The following is a 23934-nucleotide window of genomic DNA, read 5'->3' as shown; positions in this document are numbered from 1 at the left end:
CCCCTGCTCAGGACCCTTCAGTGGTTTCAGACCCTTTCAAATGATATCCAAACTCCTGGAGCATTTCGAGCAGAGCCATCCATGAGCGGCCTCCTTCCTACCTCCCTGGCATCGCTTCCTGCCTCTCCCCTGACAGTTGGTGACACAGCGATGCTAAATTACTTATGGCTCCCCAAACACACAGTGTTATTTAATGCTTCTGAGTCTGCCAGAAATAGCTTCTCCTCTCTAGTCTGTCTTACAAATCTGATCAGCCTTTCAAAGTCTCACAGTCGTCCCCCTTCTCTGAAACGCTCCCCAACAGAAGTCATCATTCTGGGCTGCCTCTGTGTCTCTCTCAGGCATCTGTTGCTCTCCTGTCTGCACATTCCCAAGACCTTCTTGCTTCCAGGGATGGTCTTATTCCTCTCTGGACAGCACAGGGCCTAACACAGGTGCTTAGCCAGCACTGGTTGAATGATTGTCAAATGACACTTTGTTCCCAACATATAAGGGGCTCATGTTTTAGCCACAGCCACGCTGATTACCTGCATCCTGATTGGCTTTCCCAGGTCGGGCCAATCACTGGTCTGCAATCATTGGTGGATCCCACTCCAAGAACTACGTGCTGTGGGAGTACGGAGGATATGCGAGTGAAGGTGTCAAGCAAGTTGCGGAATTGGGCTCACCCGTGAAAATGGAGGAAGAAATTCGGCAACAGGTAAGAAAATCAATCACAGAATGACCAAAAACCAGGAATGCAGCCAAAGCATCCCTTCGATTTCTTTCCCAGGGGCTTGATGTTTATAGTACAATGTGCTGGATGATCGGTGCCATTGGAAGCAAAATCTATTTGCTGAATTTGGGGGTTTCTGTCAAATTGAGGACAGAGTCACCCATGTCCATCTTGTTGTCTCAGATTTAACCTGACAGGATTTGCGTTTTCTCTAGTTTGGGCTAAAAGCTGCTGCTGTGGCCACGTTGGTGGGATGCCACGTCTCTGGTCTCCCGAGAGTCAGTGCAGTGACTTGGTTTTTTTTGATCCTTGAGAGGGTCAAGGGAGTGACCCCGAAGTCACCCAAACCAAAATCACCATTTCAAAATCACCATGAAAATAAGCTGTTTATCAGCACATGCTTCCTGTAACAATACCTCGAGGTGTTTGACAAAGTAATGGGTCATTAGTCGTAATAGTTATGGATCGAAGCATCTTTTAGACACTATGTACCATGTTACATGGACCCAGGAGCTAGACTATGTTCTAGGTCTCTCCTCATCCCATTGAGAGACGAGGGAGGAATCGGCCGTTGTTCTTTTGGATTTGTTTCACTAACAGTGCCGTCGTCCCTCATCCAAAGCACTAGAAAGAGGCCAAGGAGGAATCTGGAAAGAAGAGCTGCCATAGTTTTTCTATGGCCATTCACGGCTGTACTATGGAGAGTGGGGGACCAGCTTTGACAACTCCCACCCACAGAAGCCCTTCAGGCCTGAGAGAGCGCAGTGGGCAACCGTGGCTCACTGCCCACAAGCGCTCAGAGGGGAGTAAGGAAAGAGCAAGCCATGCTTGGGATGTGGTCATTTCACAACACAGGTCACTGTGAGGCTGACCCACATCTGAGACCGCAGGAGGCCCTGGAGACACTGGGCCCGCGTCTCATGATGTGTATGTGCCCAGAGGCCTGAGCGGCACCGGAGGGCAAGCACAGCTGAGGGCCCCGGTGCTTCCCTTTGAAGTCTCCCATCGGGACTCCAAGCTGCCCACAAACTTTAAACTGAATGCAGCAAAGGTCACCCTAACTCCTCCTATAATCCCCTGAGGAATCTTTTTGGACCAGAGTCCAGAAATGCCCAGGAATTAGCTTATGTTTCTTATTAATTTGATTTAAAGCCTTTTCTACATTCTTGGGAAAAAAATGTTTAACCAGATGTTTTAAGACTGCATGCTATTCATCACAAGTGTATCCAACGAACTAGTTAGTGGTGTTTCTCTGACTCCGGACGCCATGCCTCATGACGGGCATCATTCATTCAGGCTAAAGCACAGCACAGACATCTGTGAAGCCATAGAAGGCTCCAGCTTCGTCCTCGTCAGCCCAGCCTGTCAGAAGGGGAGGATCCTTTGTTTGGGATCCTGAGGGACCATGTTCCTGGGTCTCAAGTGTAGGATTATGGTACACTGGCTTATCAAGTTCCATTGTGTGCTATGGTGTAAAAAAAAAAAAAAGAAAAAGAAAGAAAGAAAGAAAAGAAAGAAAGAAAGAAAGAAAGAAAGAAAGAAAGAAAGAAGAAAGAAAGAAAAAAAAGAAAAGAAAAGAAAAGAAAAGAAAAGAAAAGAAAAGAAAAGAAAAGAAAAGAGAAAAAGTTACAAATACTAAAGTTTGCAAATAAATTAGGTCAAGGTCAAGGACATCTTCATAATAATGCCAGTCTCCTTCGTTGTCTTTTTTGAGAGATTTCTGGAGGGAAGAGAAATAGGTATGAATCATGAGAAACTGGGACCCGTTGTGCCAGCAAACATTATTTATCATGTGTCATAGCAGCACAAAGGTTGCAAGCTGATGGATGGGGCCCCCAGCCTTGGTGTGTCCCCCTCAGGAAAACATTCTTTGGTGTGTTCCTAACCAGCACACATGGGATTAGCTTCTGTGCCATGCAGTCTGCCTATCCCAGCTGGCTAGTATTCCTGACATTAAACCGTAATAATAAGTTTAATTATGAGTACTGTACTGGGGAATTAAAATTCCACTGAGCATATCTTGGGGTGTGTCACTGTCTTTCAGGCCCTCTGGTGCTGGATATCTACTCTCATGTCTAGCCTGGGAAGACGGTAGTATTATCTCAGTTTTACAGATAAGGAAACTGAGACACAGCCAATAGTTAGAGAATACTAGAACTTGACCCCAAATCTGCCTGGTTCCAACACTTGTACACAGTAGCACATATATAATTTGCAGGGCCTAGTGCAAAGTGGAGTCACTTGTTCAACTTAAGAACTCTAAGGTGGTGATACTGTGAATTTCACAGCATGGGGTCCTGGGAGTCTGCTGGTCACATACCCTTGAAGCTGGCCCTGCCCATCTACTTCTCTGCCCCCCAGAGAAACTCCTCTCACCAGCCCCTGAAATAATCCATTTCCAGAGCTCCACTAGCAGTGCATCAAGCCCCCCAGCCCCTTGGAAAGTCAGTCAGATAGAGTGATTTCCACTTCCAAACAATTCATAGTTCTCAATATTGTTCCCTGCAAACACATAATTTATTATAGTTTTGTGTAAGTCAGGTAAGGAACAACATAAAAAGGAGCAAGAATATGAATCCTCCTAGAATATAAAAGTGTCCTCTGAATAACTGGGAGCTTGTTTGAACAGATCTACAAACTAACACAGTGTTCTTAGCTTTTAATGCCTTATATCCTACCAATCGCTCTATCAAAGAACCTGAGTCCAACCGGGATGAAAAAAAGCCCTCTTTTCCCAAGAAAGACATTTATATGCTTACTAGCATTCTCTTATTATAGACTTATCGCTTGCTTGCAAGTTTCAAGGGCATTAAAAATCACAGTACATATTGTTGGAGGTAAATCTTATGCTAATGGCTTTCAAACACAAATGAACCAAAATAATAATCCCATTAGTAGTGGAAAATTGTAATAATATTATTGAGTATAAATTTTAGTGTTACTATAACTGCAAAACAACCAAGAAAATTAATGAAAAATCACAGTAGCGTTACTGGCTATAACACTGGTGGCCACAAAGAGTGGGGGGAAAGGCACAATCACACTCCTTAACAGAGAGACAGAGTGTCCTGGTGGGGAGTGGGGACTGTGGATTAGAAATACTGAGCTACCTACCATTTACAACAATATGGGTGGAACTGAGGGTATTATGCTGGGTGAAATAAGTCCATTGGAGAAAGACAATTGTCATATGGCTTTGTTCATATGTGGAATATAAGAAATAGTGAAAGGGGCTATAAGAGAAGGGGAGGAAAATGAGTGGGGAAAAATTAGAGAGGAAGACAAACCATGAGAGACTCCTAACTCTGGGAAATAAGCAAAGGGTTGCAGGAGGGGAGGTGGGTGAGGGGTTGGGGTTACTGGTTGACGGGCATTAAGGAGGATGCACAATGAGATGAGCACTGGGTGTTATACTATATGTTGGCAAATTAAATGTAAATAAAATAAAAAGAAAAGAAAAAGAAATCCTGAGCTCAGGCTAGACTGACAGGTCGCAAATCCGTAACCCAAGGCAGGTGGAGGCAGTAGGAAATGGTAGATCGCACTTGTAGGCAGACCCAGGAACTCGAAGTGAGCTGATGTATGTATACTCACTGTTATGAAAACGTTGCACTGAGTCCATTTCCACGTTATCCAGCACACCCCTAGTCATGTGTACTAGGTGTCTGGTCCTCTGCCAGATGCGGCTCAAAGATGGTCCCTCATTCACCATGTTGGTCATGCTAGAAACCTAGGCATCACCCTTGATTCTGTCCCCTGCCCCAACTTTCTGCCTTCTGTCCTAAATTCATCCAGTTCACTTCCTTAACATCAAGGCTCCATCTAAGCCATCCTCATCTCCTCCCTGAATTATCACACTAGTTTCCTGGTCTCCCAGTCTCCGGTCCTCCTTCTCTTATCCACACTGCTCCAGGACCATTTCAGTAAAACACAAATAAGATTATGCCATTCGCTCTGACACAGATGTCCTCATTGACCCAAAGAAAAAGTCCAAACTCCTTATCATAGCTTGAAAACCCTCCGTGATCCAGCCTTGTCTCGCCTCTCCCATCATATTTCTTGCTGCAGCTCTAAGCTTTGCCCAGCCAGAACCTCTTTTATTCTCCCCAAAGAGGCATCTGGGTGTTCCCCCAGCCTAGAACATCTTCCAGCTTGCCTTCACCTGGTGGACTCCTAAGTATCCCTCCATGCTCAGCTTACATGTTGCTTCTTCCCAGAAGCCTTCTCTAATTCAGGACCAAACGGGCGCCCTTGCAGGGCGCTCACACAGGGCCTGATACTCCCCTGTCATCACCACCTTCACATTTACTGTAGGCCCTTGTCAGATGTTTCTCCATCACTAAAGAGCAAAGTTCCAATCTGCAAAGTTCCACGCTTTCCATCGGCGTGTCTTCTGAGCTGGGCAGAGTGTTAGCTGCTTCATGAATGTTTCTTGAGCGTATTCATTTATTCACTCAACTTTACTGAATGCCAGCTAAATGCGAGGCATCACAGATGCAGCAGTGAGCAGATGATTCCCTGCCTTCGTGGAGTCTCTGTTCTAGCAGGGGAGACAAGGACAAAATTAAATATTTAGAAATTAGGGTAAGTAAAAAGAAACCAAGATGAGATGACACAGAAAGCAGTGTTAGGGAGGGACTGGGAATTGAGGTGTCCAGGAAAGATCTCCCCAAAGAGTAGCCCTTAAGCTGAGACCCAAAAGAAAAACATAAGGAAAAGGTCATTCTAGGTGGTGACAACAGCATATGGAAAGGCCTTGAAATGGAAAAGTGCTTTCAGACCCAAGAGAAGGGACACCTGGGTGGCTCAGTGGTTGAGCATCTGCCTTTAGCTCAGGGTAGGATCCCAGGGTCCTGGGATCAAGTCTGCATTGGGCTCCCCACGGGAACCCTGACTCTCCTTCTGCCTATGTCTCTCATGAATAAATAAATAAAATCTTAAAGAAAAAAAAAAAAAGACCCAAGAGAAGACTGGTGTGGCAAGAGGAGAGGGAGGGAGGGAGGGCAAGTGTGGCCCAGCATGAGGCCAAGTTGAAGAAAAATTTGCAGGTAGGGTGGAAGAGGCAGGTCCCTGAATATCCAGTCTAATAAGGTACTTAGACTTCAGGGGACTCTGTGCATCAGCCGGGGAAATGCAGGCGTTGGACTATGACAATCCCTAATGTGCCATTTCCTGAACCTCCCCAGGCTTTAACAGCCCCTGTCCCCCCCATGGCCAGAGACGCGTGTTAGCTTCCACGTCAGATGTGGAAGCTGGGTCCAGAGCCCCTTCCCTGGGCTTCCTTAGCTCCCTCTGCAGCCCCGCTCCTCGACTGGATCATCTCCACCATTTCCTTCTCTGTCTCCCCAGGTAGGCGGTGTGTCCCCTGAATCAGGTGTCACCTGGTTTTCCTCACTGCTGGAGTCTCTTTTTCAAACCCACCCCTGCTTCTGTCCATACCTACTCTGTTGCTTTAGTATGGTTTCTTTTTATCACTTCAATTTTAAACATGTCTAATTGTTTCTTTCAGATTATTATCTCAGGGTCTTAGGGATTAATCTTCCTTTGAACTGAACTTGGTATCTCTCCCCATCTCTAGTTTCCTCGTTTACTTATGGGCTGTTCTCACACCTGCAGCAGATGCTTTTCTTTATTTTCTGGTGGGCATCCTATGTGCTCAAGTGGTGATGGTTCCTTGGGGGTAACATCGTATTTCCATCTTGTCCACCCACATTTTTATGTCATTTCTCAGTGTGGAGATCCCCCCTGAAGGCCCAGCGTAAATATAGACTCTACATTTAAGAGAGAAAGAGAGAGAGAGAGAGAGAGAGAGAGAGAGAGAGAGAGGCAGGCTGGGGCTTCCATTCCCCGCAGGAGAATTTTCATTCAGGGGGCCAGGACACAGGACAAGCGTCCTTGCCACCTTCCTAAGGTGGTTGGTGGGAAGTGGCCCCACTCCCTGTTCAGGAACCAGGCAGCCCTTTAGAATGTCCAGCCTGATGCAGTGGGGGGCGGGGGGAGGGCCTTGGGCGGGGGTGGTCTTCCCACATCTCATCTCATACCACCTCAGGACTTGCCCTTCTCTCCTCATGTGGCTTTAAAACCCCTGCCCCTGGGGCCCGCATCCCAGGCCATGGCCCAAGCAGGCCACCATGTGCGAGTGCCTGTTCAAACTTCCCTCCCCGTTGCTGGCATCCAGGAAATTTTTCTAAATTTGTCTAAGTTTTTAGTTGTATATTTTTTAAAATCTGCCTATTATATTTTGTCTTACATTTTTATGTGTTTGAAGCAGGAGGGAGAAAGCTGGGCTTTTGTATCAGCTCAGTGTCTCGTGTTTCCAGATATCCACCTAACATCTCCAGCACCTAACACGGTGTCTCATGCATAGCAGGTGCTCAACAAATATCTGAATTGGTTAATCGACAAGCAAGCCATGAATGTTTCTTGCATAAAACCTTGAGGGTTAAATGGCCACTTACTCATAGAAAATGCCCCCCCCCACCTAAAAAAAAAACACTCCAGCTTTTATATATCCTTGGATTCAAGACTTCTGTGACTGTAAGAGGTCAGATAATGGTGAGCCCTAAAGAGGGCATTGATTATTTCATTTCAGGAGGCCTTGATTTGGCAGATTACTTAAGCCAGCCGGCAGGATTGTCACACCACCTGTGGCATAAGAATCAATAAATTAGCAGGTGTTCTTTTTCTTTAAAGTTAATATAGTGTATAGGGCTCTGGGAACGGACAGGAAGGGCTTGAGAATTTTCCTTTCTCATCTAATCCTTTAAAACATTTAAATCATATGTCTACCGAACATTTGTTTTTCCTGATTTTTTGTTTCTAAAATTTGATCTCTTTCTTCTAATTAAAACCCTTGCCTTATTTCTCATGTTTTCCATGGATCGTGACATGCTGCCTCGTTTGGTTGAGAAAGTCACTCAAACCCACACACATACACACACGCACACTCATTACCAGTTTTTGTTTATAATAATAAAGCTCCAATGATCTTCAGTACTTGTGAGAAGTAGTATTGTATAATAACTAAAAGCATTGGCTGTGAACCAATATTTCCTGTGTTCAATGCTGGCTCTGTCACTTACTGTGTGACTTTGGCAAGTTAGTTAACCCCTCTGTGACTCCGTTTCCTATTCCATGAGATGAGGGTGGTAATAGTACCTCTTCAGAGGGTTACTGTGGGGACAGAGTGCTCTGATGTGTGTACAGTGGTTGGGGCAGAGCCTTCCTTGTAGAAAGTGCTCACTGAATGCTATCTATCATTGCCATGTTTTCATTGTTGGGTCTCCGTTTCCTCATCAGTGAAATCAGAGGTTTGTCCTTGGATGGAAAAGCCTCTGCAGGTGTTAGAAAAACTAGTGATAAAAAAAAAAAAAAAAAGCTAGTGACTCTAATTGTTCATTATGTTACTCCTCAGCCTGAGAACACCCACAGGATGAGGACATAACTCCTTTCCCATCCTCCAAGCTCTGCCTCTGCCTGCCCCTCTTACCCTGCTTAGTAATGCCATCTCCCTCTCAATATATACCCTACCCGTCTGTCCCAAAGTTGACCCTAAGCAATTTAAGGACAAAAACCACATTGTCATATCAAAAAGGAGCCGCGGCAAAACTCCATACCCATTCCAACGCTTTTCTTGTCCTCAGACTCTTCTTCTTCCTTGGAATAGCCTTATCTGGGTGTCTGCCGGAGCTAGTTCAGTGCTATCTCCAAAATAAGGTCGAGGCAACTAAAATCAGGAGATCTCCTCACATGCAATAGGCCACACCCATGGTTGGAAATGCAGGCAAGGCTCCCAACCTAAGGAAGGAGGCGGTCTAATGAAGCTTCTTGATTATAAGTAACAGGAACCTACTCAAACTAACTCAAGAAAGAAAGGATACTTTATTGTAGGGATGATGTAGAATTTAAGAGAATACAGGTTAATACTGAGTGCAAAAAGCCTCATGAGAGCTGGAACTGGAAGACATCAGGCTGAGACAAATTATCACTCTTCCCCCTATGATAACCCCACTACCTCCCAGAATCATATTCACATTTTCTATCCATGTGAATCTCTTCCCCCATCCTTTCTCAATAGACCTGCTGTCTCTGCTTGCTTATGTTGTACATGGCCCCAAATGTTGGCCGTAGAACTTTGTTCCTTGCCTTCTCATAGCCATCTGAGCTGTTTTGGAGACTCTTAGCTGAAACGTTAGAAAGACAATTGATCATTGGACAGTCAGTGCACAGGCATCCGCGTATCAGGTATCTACCCCAGTCCAGTTAGTGGTTACCCCCATGTAAAGAACCACCCAGTCTGTTACTCCATAGAGGAGCTGTGGGCAGGGCAGATTATACTAGAAAAGGAATGGAAAGCAGAAGGTAAATTGACATTTCAAGGTAGCAGTGGCTTGGCCAGAATTAGGGCAAGTCACTGAACCCTAGCCAAAGGACCAGAATTCAGGGCAGCATGTCAGTCCTGCAAGAGAGAAGGAAAGCACTAAAGAGAACAGAGACAGCGTGAAGGAGAGGAGAGGTTGACAGAACATTGGGATGCAGAGCTAAACCAACTGGGCAAGAAAATGCTAAGTCTAGAGATTGGTTCAGCCATTGAAGTGGGACTAGGAGGCATTGTTAGAACCAAGCATGAGGATTTGGGAAAAGAGAGAGCAGAGAAAGAATATGGGCATGGAGAACACTGTCAAGACTACATGGTGCCCGTGCCACCTGCTGCCTTACCTTGTTACTTAAAAACCATGAACACAGTACAAGGCAAATAGGTAAGCTTTAATGTGGCTTCCTAAGTCTTTGACCTTGAGTAGGTCACCTAACCTTCACTGAGCCTTAGAGTCTTCATTTGCAAAATGGTGATGATGAGAATATGAACTGCCTATGTTGGTTATGAAGTGATAGGTGTAATCATATACATATAGTGCCTGTCAAAGTATAAGCCCATTGTTACTCTTATTATTGGGACAGGAAATTAAATTTGAAGGATTTATCATCCTCTTTTCCTCTCACCTTCTCAGATGCTCTGGTTTACTGGGTGGGAATGCAACTGGAAGAGGTAAACTGTGGTACACAGAAGCTGCTAGAGAGTGAAGACTAGGAAAGAGAAGTGAGGGAAGGGAGTCTGGGAAGCTGAGGCAACATGAGAATTTTAAGGAGTGAGAACAGACATATTCGAGCAGCTGCCATTTGGAGTAGAAATCAGACAGAGAAGGAAAGGGCCAGAGAAGACTTTTTGTGAATTGAATTTCTACAAGAAGAGCCATCGAAAGGTAATATTTAACAGTCCACTTTGCAAAACATTGTGTGAGGTCATTGACCCTCTGCTGCCTCCTCAAGAAACATTCAGTAAAGACCTGCAGTGCCTTTCAAGCTTCTTAGAGTCAGATTGGGTAGATCCTTGTAGGTATGTCACCCATCTGCCCAAGGCCCCCCAGGGGTGCCGAGTTTTATTTGCTTCCACATGAATATCACTACCCATACCTCCTTTGTCCTTCACATCTCAAGACTTCACTCCATAGAGTGTGTCCAAGCAGGCATGTGGTCAATAGAAATCAGGTGATTCTAAGGGTGGGGATCGAGAAAGGAGTTAAAGATTCCCAGTCACAGACACTTGATACGGAAATTAGAACATCCTCTGAAAGGTGTGATTTCAGTTATATGAAGCTCTTGTTTGCTTTCAGTTGAGTCTTCAAACAAATCCAAATCACAGTAGGACAGGCAGCCAAAGTGATTCAGCAGAGCCTGTTCTTTAATAAAACTGGCGCGGGCTGCCTTTGCTGGAAGGAAGCAGAGCCTGCCTCTTAGCAGCAATTCCCAACCTCCGCAGTTTTCCAGCAGAGCGTCACTGATCCCTGGAATTTTTCCAAAAGTCTATAAGAGAAATGGGGGACTATTTTATTCAAAACTTATAGGTTATTTAACTTGCTAAAAAAATCTATTTTTACAACTGAGCCCAAATATGGCAAACAGAAGGCAAATTTAAAGGGGGTATAATTAAAATTGGTCGCCTTAATATTTAAAGAGCAGTTTGTCAATATCTGTCAACATTGTATATTTTCTTTTTCCTTCCTGTGGCAAAAAAAAAAAAAAAGCATAACATGATATTTACCACCTTAACTATTTTTAAATGTTCAGTAGTGTTGAGTATATTCACATCATAGTGTGTATATTTTCCTTATAAGTCAACATAGTAATTATCTAGGAACTAGTCTTCCAGAAATTTTCTCACACAAAGGTATATGAGGAAAGACATTCATTGCAACATTGTTTATAGAAATAAGAGATGGAAAGAAGCAATCTTTTATCAATAGGGAGCATAGTGAAAACTCTGGCTGTTTTTATATAGTTCAATACCATGCGGCAATTAAAAAGAGTAAGGTAGATGGGTATGTACTGACTTAGAACGTTCCCCCAGTATATATTGTTGGGTAGAGGAAAGCAGGACAGTGTCTCTAGCTTGCTACCATCTGGGAAAAAAAGGCAGCTGGGTCAGAGCCAAATGATGATATGCACATACAACATTTTATGTGCATAGAATATCTCTATGAACATACACCAGAAACTCATTGTCTCTAAAGCAAACTAGAAATGTATGAGCCAGAACTGAAAGGTGTGTTCACATTTTATCATATACCCCTTTGTACTATTTATATGTATACATGTTACCTTTTTAAATGAATGTTATTTAAATAAAGAAAACTTTGATTCAAAACTGAATATTGTAAAAAATATTTGCTCCCCCAAATAAATCAAATAATTTTTTAAATTATAGAGTTGATTCTATGGAAATGAAAAATGAACTAGCCAAGAAGAGCCAGAAAATGTCAGAAAGATAGTGATGATTGGAGGGGAAGACGGAGGGACAACTAGCCAAATCAAATATTTGCAAATGATATATCCAATAAAGGGTTAATATCCAAAATATATGAAGAACTTCTACGATTGAACATCAACAAAAGAAGTAATCTGGTTTTAAAAATAGACATGTAGAGGGCTACAGACACATGGAAAGATGCTCAACATCACTAATCATCAGGGAAATGCAAATCAAAACCACAATGACTACAAGCACGAGTCAGAATGACTGGTATCAAAAATATAAGAAATAACAAATGTTGGTGAGGATGTGGGGGACAAACAACCTTTATACAGTATGGGTGGGAATATAAATTGATACAGTCACTGTGGGAAACAATGTGGAAGTTCCTCAAAAAATCAAAACTAGAAATATCATATGATCCAGTAATTCTACTATTGAGTATTTACCCAAAGAAAACAAAATATTAATTCAAAAAGATATAAGCACTTCTATGTTTATTGCAACATTATTTGTAATAGTCAAGATATGGAAGCAATCCAAGTGTCCATTGATAGATGAATGGGTAAAGAAGATATGATATAGGGCAGCCCAGGTGACTCAGGGTTTATTGCCACCTTCAGCCCAGGGTGTGATCCTGGAGACCTAGGATCAAGTCCCATGTCAGGCTCCCTGCATGGAGCCTGCTTCTCCCTCTGCCTGTGTCTCTGCCTCTCGCTCTCTCTCTATCTCTCATGAATAAATAAATAAAATCTTTTTAAAAAAGATATGATATATGATATTTTATATATATGATTGGAGGGGAAGTCTCTCTCTCTCTATATATATATATATATAGAGAGAGAGAGAGAGAGATACAATGGTATATTACTCAGCCATAAAAAAGGATGAATTGTGCCATTTGTGGCAGCATGAATGTTACTAGGGGATATTATGCTAAGTGAAATAAGTCAGATAAAGACAAGTATCATACAATTTCACTTATATATAGAATCTAAAAAACAAAACAAATTAATAAACAAAAAGCAAACTCAGACCTATGAATATAGAAAACAAACTATTGGTTTCCAGAGGGCAAGGGGTAGAAGTAATGGGTATAGTGAGTGAAAGGGAGTGGGAGTTACAGGCTTCCAGTTCTGGAATGAATAAGTCACAGGAATAAAAGGCACAGCACAGGGAATATAGTCAGTAGTACTGTAATAGTGTCATATGCTGACAGATGGTAGCTACACTTGTGGTGAGCACAGCATAATATATAGAGTTGTTGAGTCACTATGTTGTACACCTGAAACTAATGAAACATTGTGTGTCAACTATACTCAAATAAAAATAAATAAATAGATAAAAATAAAACTACATTTTAAAACCACATTAACTAAAACTGTGGGAAACCAGCATGAGTAAAGAGATAAGTAGAATCTAACAGAAACTACAGAAATAAAACCAAATTCACTTGCAAGTATATAAGAAACTTATAATCTCCTATCAGTTAAGGAAAGATGGATTATTTAATAAATGAAGCCATGGGGAAAAAATAATTTGCTCTGTAACTCAATCCTTAAACTCCAGATATAGCAAATATGTAAATATTAAAATGAAGACATGGGGCACCTGGCTGGCTCCAGTCAGGAGAGCATGTCACTCTTGATGTCGGGGTTGTGAGTTTGAGCCCCACGTTGGGTATAGAGATTGCTTAAAAGCTTTAAGGGGCACTTGGATGGCTCAGTCAGTTAAGCATGTGCCTTCAGCTCAATTTAGGATCCTGGGGTCCTGGGATCCATCCCTGTGTCAGGCTCTCTGCTTGGCCAAGAGTCTGCTTCTTCTCCCTCTGGCCCTCCCCACCCCTGCTCGTTCTCTCTCTCTCTCTCATGAATAAATAAAGAATCTTTTAAAAAATAAAATATTTAAAAATAAATCATAAAATAAACATTTTAAATGAAGATATAAAAGCACTAGAAGAAAACATGAGAGAATCATTTTTAGAATCTAAAGCAAAGTCCTTTGTAAGCATGTCGCAAAACACAGAGGTCATAAAACAAAAGACTGATTAAGCTAAAAACAACTTTTTAATTCTAGGAAATACTTGAAAATGTTAAAGGTAAAGGACAAAGTGGAGGGAAATATTTGTAGCCTATACAATAAGCAGAGGGCTAATTTCTTTAATATATAAAGAGTTCTTAGGGGTTGCTTTAAAAAATCAATAAAGTAATAGAAAAAATTATCAAAACACTTGGAAATTAGATGGCTTTTAGTTACTTTAGAAGATGCTCAACCTCACTCACAATTATAAAAATCAAATTCATTCAACAGAGCTGCAATTTTTGATCTATTAGGCTTTTGATAACCACATGTTGACAGAAGTATAGGAAAGGAAACCCTTTCCAAGCTGATTGTAACAGTACCAATGGGTACAACTTTGCAGAGGGTACATTTCTCTGACTCAGTTAATATCCAGGAATTTATACATGCAGAAAGGCTCACACATAGGAATGTGCTATTTACTGAACACTGTAACAGAAAAAGTGAAAAAATTTAAATATCCATTAATAGGGGACCAGTAAAATAAAAATGAGAATCTGAAATTAAACATTGCCAAGACAAACCGTTTCGTTAAAAAAGAAAGCGAAGCAGAGTATTTATAGCGTGCTCCATTTGCATTTTTTTAAGATATATGCCTACATCTCCTGAAGAAGATGTGTATAAGAACATGAATAGTGGTTGCCTTGAGGGTGGGGAACTGAGAGATTATGGGATGGGAATAGGAAGGGAACTTTCCATAATATTCCCAAGGTGCCTTTTGAATATTGTACCATATTTTTGCAATATCTACTCAAAAAAGTGACTATTCTTTTGTTTTTTAAGATTTTATTAATTTATTTAAGAGAGAGCCTGTGCAGGCATAAGCAGGAGGAGGGGCAGAGGGAGAGGGAGAAGCAGACTCCTTGCTGAGCAGGGAGACCAACTCAGGGCTCAATCCTAGGATCCCAAGACCTTGAGATCCCAGGATCTGAGCTGAAGGCAGACACTTTAACCAACTGAGCCACCCAGGCACCCCCCAGAAAGTGATTATTCTTATCATTGAAATAAGAAAGAAATAAGCCAAACACCCCCAGCCTAGGAATCTTTAAAAGACACCATATAAGGAAGCATACCATGTGGTCTTAGTAGATTGTTCTATCCTGGTAATCAACAGAGCTTGTCTAGACTTGCCAATGTGGTACCAATGTGCCCTGAAAAGCCCCACTAGTTTCCTGGGGTCAGAGGTACAGATTGATAATCCAGGTGGCCAGAAGCAGTTTATTCAGAAAATATAAATCCTAAACCAAGGAAGAAAGGTCAAAGTCGGTGCCCGGCCTTAGGTCTGAGGGGTGAGGCCACCAACAGGAAATCCAGGGAAGGGTTGGGGAAAGGGCTGTGATGTGCCCAAAGCCTGTTGTGGTGTGTTGGCAGCCACATGGCCTAGGACAGCCTGATGTCTGAAAGGGTCAGAAGGGACCAGCCAGAACTTTGTCAAGGCTCCAGAAGTGATCACAACTACCGCTTCTTTACCTTTATAACCACCAGGCAGTAGGTCTATGTGCTGAAAGTGTTGAACACTCTGCAGAAGAGAGAACCTAGTCAGTGGAGCGTCCCACATTCACGGGCCCTGCTGGGGCCTCTGCAAGCCTCTCTCGCGAGAGTGTGAGCTAAGTCAGCATTACTCAGAGTGTGGTCTACGAGGTGGTGCCTGCCTGCAGCCCATTTGCTACCAGTCCATGATGCACTAAGTCCAGAAGTTAAGAAGAAGCATTTGCAAATAGCACTTTAACAATGTCTAATGAAACTAATAATCGGGACCCCTGGGTGGCTCAGTGGTTGAGCATCTGCCTTCGGCTCAGGGCGTGATCCCAGAGTCCTGGGATGGAGACCCTCTTTGGGCTCCCTGCATGGATCCTCCTTCGCCCTCTGCCTATGTCTCTGCCTCTCTCTTTGTGTTTCTCATGAATAAATAAATAAAATCTTTAAGAAAAAAAAAGACTAATAATAGAAAAAAATCAGAACTTGGACTTGGTACATTTTTACTTTTTTTGCTATTACATTTTAATTTTACCAAAATACAGTCTGCAACAGATTATGTAATTTAAAAACAGTAACAACAAGCCGATCTTTCACTACAGAATTGAGAAGCATTGTTTTCGAGGCAGAGTCATTTCCTTACCCCCAGGGTCTGAGTCATGATCTAGGATAGCATAGATGTTCCCAAATATTGACCACAGTCCACAAATTTTTTTGAAATGAGAAAACCATGGCCTGGAAAATATATGTGACTTGCCCAGATGGTAATGGCAGCACAGATCCTTACCGCAGGACTCCAGACTTCCATTCTGATGCGTTCTCCAATCTCTGCTAACAGACAGGAAACATAGGCAGCCCTGAAAATCTCATGCTATTGTATGTACTCATCCAGAAAACTTAGTTTTCACTAGACTCTTTCTGAGACAGTTTACAGATAGACTTTCCAAAGAACATTTGCCATCTGGTGGTAAAAAAGGTGTATGCACTTCTCGTAGACTTCATTCATTCATTCATTCATTCATTCATTCATTCATGTGTCAAGCACCATATTTGGGAAATCACATGTCCTTAAGAGGCTCATGATCCCTTGAGAAACGTTGACATGGAAATAGGTGATGGCAACATAGCATGACTTGGGCTGGGAAAGTCAGTACAGGGCATACTGGGAGCACAGAGCAGGATGTTCCCTGCTTCAGAAAATGGCAATATCATGAGGAGCTCAGTAGTTAGCTGCTCAAAAAAATACTAGCTCTGTTCTTGTCTTGCTTTTCCTTGTTTGTCGGGATAGCCATTTTTGTTGTCACCTTTTCCATGTGAGGATGAGCTTATGAGTTAAATGTGTTAGGAATGCAGCCAGGACATTCTTTGGGCTGAATGGGGTACCTGTCCCAAGGGCTGTATCCCTCACCACCAGCTGGTGAGGGATACAGACGCATCTGGTCTTCAGGTCTGCTTGAGAATGCAGAGTTCATTTCCCACCTCTGATCAGAGTGGCTGTAAAGGTCCCTCCTGGCCGTGCAGTTCTTTGGCTCTCTCATCCTGAAGCTCTCCTAAAGCTAAGCCTGGCGTTCCACGGGCACACAAGCTTCTCCAGCCTGTAGAACCAAGAGCCTTCCATTCAGTAGTCCAGCTTGCCACTAAATGGCTTTATCTGACGTTAGAGGTTGGAATCATCTCATGAACGAGTTTGAATACCAGGCTGTGGAGACTGGATGTAGGCCAGTAGGAATAGGGCAGCCATCAAGGGTTTCTGGGAAGGGAAGTAACAGAGACCAGGGCATTCATTCATTCAACATAATTATTGACACCTATTGTGTGCAAAGCACTGGGTGAGACCCCGTGCTAGGTCCTAAAAGTACAGAGATGAGTAAGACCTAGTGTGGGAGACACATCACATCATCCCCCTGGGTTATAATGCACTCTTTACCCCATGCAACAATTTAGAATCCTTGTCTCACGGAAGGAAAGAAATTAAATTGTCTGAGAAACTTCCCACTATATGAAATTAGCTACAGAAATTATAAAGCCATAAGTCAGACTTCCAAATGTTCTGTAACTATGTAAACATAGCAATTTTTCCTTAGGATAGAAATATATAAGCAAACAAACGAAAGAGGAAGCAGGAGCCCCGTCTCACGGAGAGATGTTCTGTGGCCTCCTCAGGTTCTGTCCTCACATAAGAACGTCTCATTGACACCATGTGGCCAATGACGTTGGTAAGACCTGGCGTGGAGGGCTGAGGGAGCAAAGGGAAAAGTGGGCAATCACAAGCTGATGAGTTGTGATTGTTGTAAGGAGTAAGTTTTGTGTAAGGTCACAAAAATTAGGTGTTGGTCCTGTCCAATTCTGGCTTGAATTAAGTACCTCATGAAATCATGACCTGCAGTTTGAAGGATGAAGAGAGTTTTCTGGTAGACGGAAGGGGAGGGCATGCCAGGCCGTGTGGAGGTGTGAGATACCTTCACCAAACCCCAAATGATGGGAGAGCGGTAGGAGATGAAATAGGCAGGACACATGCATTCACTTATTCTTTCCCACACAGGTTCACCTCCTGGGGCCCTGCCCTCAGGTAAGCAAGAAGGTGATCCCAAGTGCACAGACACAGATCTGACCCTGAAAGAGCTCAAGCACTCAAGAGTTCAGATAGGCAGAAAACCCAAAAAGCGTACACTGCCTTTGCTTCAGGAAGGCAAAAGAAAGGAAGGCCAATGATTCCCTCCAGGTCCTCCTAGTCAAGGAAGGGACTGACAGCATTCCATTTACTGGGGTCTGCACCATACCAGGCACTATGATAGACTTGATAGACTCCTTACAGACTTCCCTATTTGAATGAATCTTCACGGCAAACCTGGAAGGTGCTTATTATTGATTTCATTTTCCAAATGAGAAAAATCAAAGCCCAGGAAAGTTGAGTAACTTTTCTAACCCAAGATCACACAGCTAATAATCCGTAGCACCTGAGTCTGAGCTCCTTCCTTCTGGCTGGCTCTTTACTTTTCCGCATGCTGCCTCTCCATCCCTAGAAAAGCTTTCATTCTCCATCTGTATCAGAATTCCACCCTGCCTCCCATATGCCACCCTGTCGTGATGCCTTTCCTGGTCCGCTCAGGTTGCTTCCACTTTCTCGGGTCTTCCAGAGCATCCTGAATCCCAGTTTGGTCACTTCCTGCCTTATGCTGTGGGCATCTGTGTCTGCCTCTGGAAGAAAGAAAATCACATCGGGGTCTGTCTCATTAGGGATATGCCCTGGACCCACCCCTTCCTCTCTCTCCCCAGTGAGGCATTACATGTGACTGGCTCATAACCCATTTGTAAGTGTCTGTTGAATTAAGTGACCCTTTAGCCCTCAGATCGCTGACAGGAAGACTGCTTTAGCAAAGGCAGCCTTTCGACCAACTTTGTCTCCATAGCTACCATCAGTTCTCCAAATGATACCCTATTTCCCAGTAGGCTCCAGTTACAGTAATTCTTAATTTATCTTCCTATTCAGAAGCAAAATTACTGCTTCATTAATCAATGGGTATAGAAAATCAAAAGTCTATTAACTGGCAAGCCAATGCTGTTCCAGAGGGCATTGATCCATGTATGTTATGGGCGGCCTGCTCATTGGAAGCTGCAGCTCCAGAAAGCGGCTCTCTGGGGCAGTGTTGGGGGGACTGGAATGCTTTTAGCCTTTACTGCATAGGCACATACCAGATTTGGGGGAGGAGGTAGGAAAGGGGAGACTATTGGCTTGTCAATAATATGGTATAGGGTTCCCTGGGTGGCGCAGCGGTTTGGCGCCTGCCTTTGGCCCAGGGCGCGATCCTGGAGACTGGGGATTGAATCCCACGTCGGGCTTCCGGTGCATGGAGCCTGCTTCTCCCTCTGCCTGTGTCTCTGCCTCTCTGTCTCTGTCTCTGTGACTATCATAAATAAATAAAAATTAAAAAAAAAATAATATGGTATAGAGACTAAGTATGTGATAAGATTTCATAGATGCATATACTTAACCAACTGACAGATATATATGTGTTTCCCAGAGCAAAATTAATTTATTCTTTAAAGTATAATGAATTTCTGCAGGGAATTCACTCAAAAATATCAATCAATGCAAACATAAAGGGTATGCTCACCTGGCTAATGATTTGGGATCATGACTGCAAATATGGTTGGGTCTTCTGAGATGAGGATTTCCTCCATACCAATGCCTAAAGGGCTATCTCTTTCAAACAGACTTGCTAATTATTTAAGACTCACCCCTTTGAAGACTTACATGCAAAGTAGTGACCCCAAACTTAAGCAAACACCTATATCAAATACATATTACGTACAAACCGAACCACAAAAAAGTGGGCCTGAGATGGAACTCCAAAGCCTTCCAGATTGGAGCCTAAGACAGTGTTCGCTGCATGGTAGGTATCCGGCCTGAGTCAGGGTTTTATTTTATGATTCCAACCTTCACAGAGGTTTTGCATTGTTTTACAAAATGCACTGTTGACTCATTGGAGTCTAACATATTAACATGGAATATGCTTTGCTTCTTCTGGGACAATACAAGGACCTTAGGATATTTTAATTCCCTGCACCCCACTGTTGCCTTAATAATGCCAAACAATGAAATAAATATATATATATATAAATATATATAAATATTCTGTCTCCCTTTCTGATATTTCCTACCCATTTCTTCAGAAAGAGAGACAGAACATGAAGACTCCTAACTCTGGGAACGAACTAGGGGTGGTAGAAGGGGAGGAGGGCGAGGGGTGGGGGTGAATGGGTGACGGGCACTGAGGGGTCACTTGATGGGATGAGCACTGGGTGTTATTCTATATGTTGGAAAATTGAACACCAATAAAAAATAAATTTATTATTAAAAAAGAAAATAAAGGAAATGCTTTCAAAGTTAAAAAATAAATATATATATATATAAATATAAATATATTTAGCCCTACGAGGCATTATTCATATTATTTCCTACTGTCAGTATTCATTTGGCGTTACCCCTATATTTACCCTTTCTGTTTGCTTCTTCCTTCCATTTGCTTTCCGGGATTATTTCCTTCTACAGGTGAAGGACACCTGCAGCATGGTCTTCTGTGAAAATCTGAAGGCAAAACCTCCGTTTCTGTCTGTCTGAAAATATTTTTATTCTGCCTTCATTTTTGAAGGTTATCTTTTAATAAGTAAGTTGGCAAATATTTTCTTTCAGTATTTTAAAGACATGATTCCTCTGCCTTTGGCTTCCATTATTTTGTTGTGAAGTTACATATCTGACTGTTGCTCCTTTGAAGATACCATGTCTTCATTTTGGTTTTTACACTTTTGTCTTTGTCATTTTCAGAAGTTTTACTTTATGGTTAGGGGTGGTTTTGTTTGGATTTGTTTATCCTTTGTGTAGGTGGGGGGATTGTAGCACTTCTCGAATCCATGGCTTCCTATCTTTTGTCAGTTTGGGAAAATCCTGGCTATTTGTTCTCCAAAGATTGGATCTTCTCCAATTTTCTTTCTCTTCTGGGATTCCAATGACATAAATGTTAAATTTTGCTATCATTTCCCATATGTTTAATATGGGTTTATTTTTTAATATTCTCCATCATTTCTCCCCTACATTCTTTAGTCTGGGTATTTCCTAACCCAGTATCTTTTACTTGTCTAAACTACTGTTAAAACTTCTTAGTTCTAGTTATCATATTTATCAGTTCTAGAATTTCCATTTGATTCTTTTTCACAAATTCCAATTTGTTGCTAAAAATCTTCCATTCTGATTTCTGTTTCTTTGAACATGTTAATCACAGTTTTTGTTGAAATCTAGGTTTGGTAACTGCAATATCTAGATTATCTATGTGTCTCTTTCCATTGTCTTTTTTCCTTGGTCCAGTATTCTTGTATGTCTGATGATTTTTTACTGAATGCCAGACATTGTATATGAAAAACTGTAGAGGCTCTGGATGACATTATCTTCCTTCACAGAAGATTTACTTCCACTTTTAGCAGGCAGTTAGTGTAGGGTAGATCACTTTAATCAAATCTTAGTTTGGGCTGTTTTGAAGCTGAATTTCAATCTTTGTGAAAGCTGTTTTATTTATGGTTCACCCTTACTCCAAGGATGCAGCTTTTCTAGGGCCCTAATGGAAAGTCTGGGGTACTTACCAGTGTCTCTATTCCTTACGGTTTCTGACTTACAATTTTAATCTTCTTGAAACATGAGGCTGCTGAAAGCTCTGTTCAGTCTCTTAGCTACTAATTTCTACCCAGATTTGCAAACTTTCTCTCCCTATGACTCTTACAAATCAGCAACTGCCTCAGAAGGAAAAGCAGTGCCCAATGCTGGGCTCGCTCCTCTGTCCTTCCTTTCTCTTCAAGATCTTGGCTCAAGTCATTTTCTCTCCCCAGTCCTGCCAAAAGCTATGCTCAGCTTCTCAGCCTCTTAGCCTCATATGGCTGATGGAAAAGCCAGTGCCTAAAGGGGAAAAGCATCTCAGAATATCTGACTCACTTCTATGCATCTCCCTTCTCTCCAAGATCTTGGCCTTCAAGTCCTGGCTACATTGAGAGCACTCCAGTGCTCTAAACTAAGTTGTTTTATTTTGTTTTATTTGTATTTTCTAGTTACTCTTGGCAGGTTGTTGGTCTGGTATAAGCTAGTTCACAATTGTTGGAGGTGAAACTAGAATCTCTATTTTTTTCTGTTGTTTTTTTTTTTAATATTTATTTATTTATTTGAGAGAGAGAGCAAGCAAGGAGGGGGGCAGAGGGAAAGAAAGAGAATCCTCAAGCAGACTCCCCACTGAGCACGGAGGCTGATGCAGAGCTCCATCCCAGGACCCTGAGATCATGACCTGAGCCAAAAATCAAGAGTTGGCATTCAACTAACTGAGCCACCCAGGTGCCCCTTTCTGGTGTATTATTACTATTCAGTTTATTTAAACTAAAAACAAAAAACAGTTCATCCATTTTCCCCCACTCCTTACCTCCACTTCTGGCAACCACCAACCTGTTTTCTATATCTATGAGCTTGTTTTTTTTGTTTGTGTATTTTCAGATGTTTTTATATAGAAGAGATGGTATGATATTTGTCTTTCTCTGTCTGACTTGCTTCACTTAGCATATACCATCTAAGTCCATCCATGTTGTCACAAACGGTAGAATTTTTCTCATTTTTTATGGTTGCATAGTATTTCCATTGTGATCTACACCGCAATTTCTTTATCTATTCATATTTGATGGACATTTCGGTTGTTTCATATCTTGGCTATTGCAAATAATGCTGCAGTGAAGAAGAGCACATTTATCTTTTTGAGTTAGCATTTTTGTTTTCTTCAGGTAATTGCTGAAACCACTGTAGTATGGAAGTTCCTGAAAAAATTAAAAATGGAATTACAATATGACCTAATAACTCTACTTCTGGGTATTTACCTGAAGAAAATAAAAATGCTAATTCAAAAAGAATCTCTTCTTTAAGTTTGTCTTTCCAACACGTAGCTGTGTCTCTAACATCATTCTGATCCTTTGTCTTCCACCCAATCCCACTTTCTGGTGTTTCAGTACTACTGTGCTAAGTGTAGAGAACTCTAGGGGTTTTGGACTATAGTTGTTCAAAGCTCCTCCTTCAGTTATATTTGTTATATAAGTTATATTTGCTATGTATCTTCATACCTAATTGATATTGGAAAATACAGTATCACACACCATGTGTGACTTCTTTCAATGTGAGTGACTTAGCAAAATTCTGCAATGGAGAGGGGGCTTTCCTCTGCATTGATCTGTGGACTTTCCTCTGCATTGAAGTCTCTCTACTACTGAATAAAACATTATTTTTCTGTGTCCAGCTTCCACTTGCACAATCCCAGTGCGAAGGAACTACCTGCCCCTGAATTTGAACTCAAATTACCTATCTTAGAGCTTTGCTTTCTGCCATATTGGTTTCCATTGCATACAAGTGACTGACTTGCTACATAGGTCATCATAAGTGCTAGGAAAATTGAATTTTGACTTTTCCAAATATTCATATCATTAAACAAAACTTTTTAAAATATCTATGGATTTAAAATAAATAATTTTACAGTAGTCAACTAGTAGGACTTGATTCTTCTAAGATGTTATAAAGTTAATGCCACTTTTTCTCAATGGTTGAGTCATTAAATGTGAATTGGGCATTATCAAAGACTTTCGTAGTATATTTGAAAGGAATGATACTACAATAACGCAGATTTTGCTGAAGGTATAAAATAAATTGTGTTGGCTATATTGAGGACCAATCAATGCATACGTAGGAATGTCTAGTTTGGTAGATGCCCTCCAACCCAGCTCAGTTGCAAACAGCAGTTGATTACTGTAATCTCAAAAAGAATGTACTAAATCAAGGAATTATAAAAACTAATATGTGATTATGTCAAATATTTTAACTTATAGAAGTATGCTTTTAGTCACAAATATAAATCATTCAAAAAAAAAATCATCATTCCTGATTTCCAGTTTAGGCTTCTTGAAAGTGGACCTAGTATTTAAAGATACTTGTAAAGCAATCTGAGTGCACAACCCTTGCTGTTTACTTCTCCCAGCCTTTGACAGTTATCTTGTTCTCACCTAATCATACAATATTTTTAGCAACTTGGCTTTATTGAGTCGTTCCAAAGCGGTCATAAAATGACACCTTCTTTTTCTCATTTCTCATCAATTTCAAAAATTAAACTATGTAAATACAGTATAAGAATAACTGGCAGAAGGAGATATGGGGACATACACAACTTGGTAAACACGTAGGTCTATGGCAGGAGCATAAGCATGCTGCTGTCACAAAGGATGGCACACAATGGAAGCATCCAGTGTGCAGGGGACTCTGTCAGGATTTCCTGCAGAGAAAATGACAAGC

General features: G+C 41.8%; 1 protein-coding gene across 2 annotated transcripts in view; it reads left to right on the top strand.

The window, feature by feature from the left end:
* SPON1 (spondin 1) overlaps window positions 1-23934 on the top strand; it is a 251520-nt gene that overhangs the window by 143283 nt on the left and 84303 nt on the right. For both annotated transcript variants that reach the window (XR_013361993.1, XM_077866396.1), the window contains exon 6: window positions 552-700. Coding sequence is in view for 1 of the 2 variants with exons in the window: in XM_077866396.1 (XP_077722522.1) it covers window positions 552-700 (149 nt within the window). In the remaining variant the exon portion in view is untranslated. The remainder of the gene's footprint in view (window positions 1-551; window positions 701-23934) is intronic.

The sequence above is a fragment of the Canis aureus genome, chromosome 23 (genome assembly GCF_053574225.1).
Source record: "Canis aureus isolate CA01 chromosome 23, VMU_Caureus_v.1.0, whole genome shotgun sequence".
Classification (NCBI taxonomy): domain Eukaryota; kingdom Metazoa; phylum Chordata; class Mammalia; order Carnivora; family Canidae; genus Canis; species Canis aureus.
This window is presented reverse-complemented; position numbering and strand designations above follow the sequence as displayed.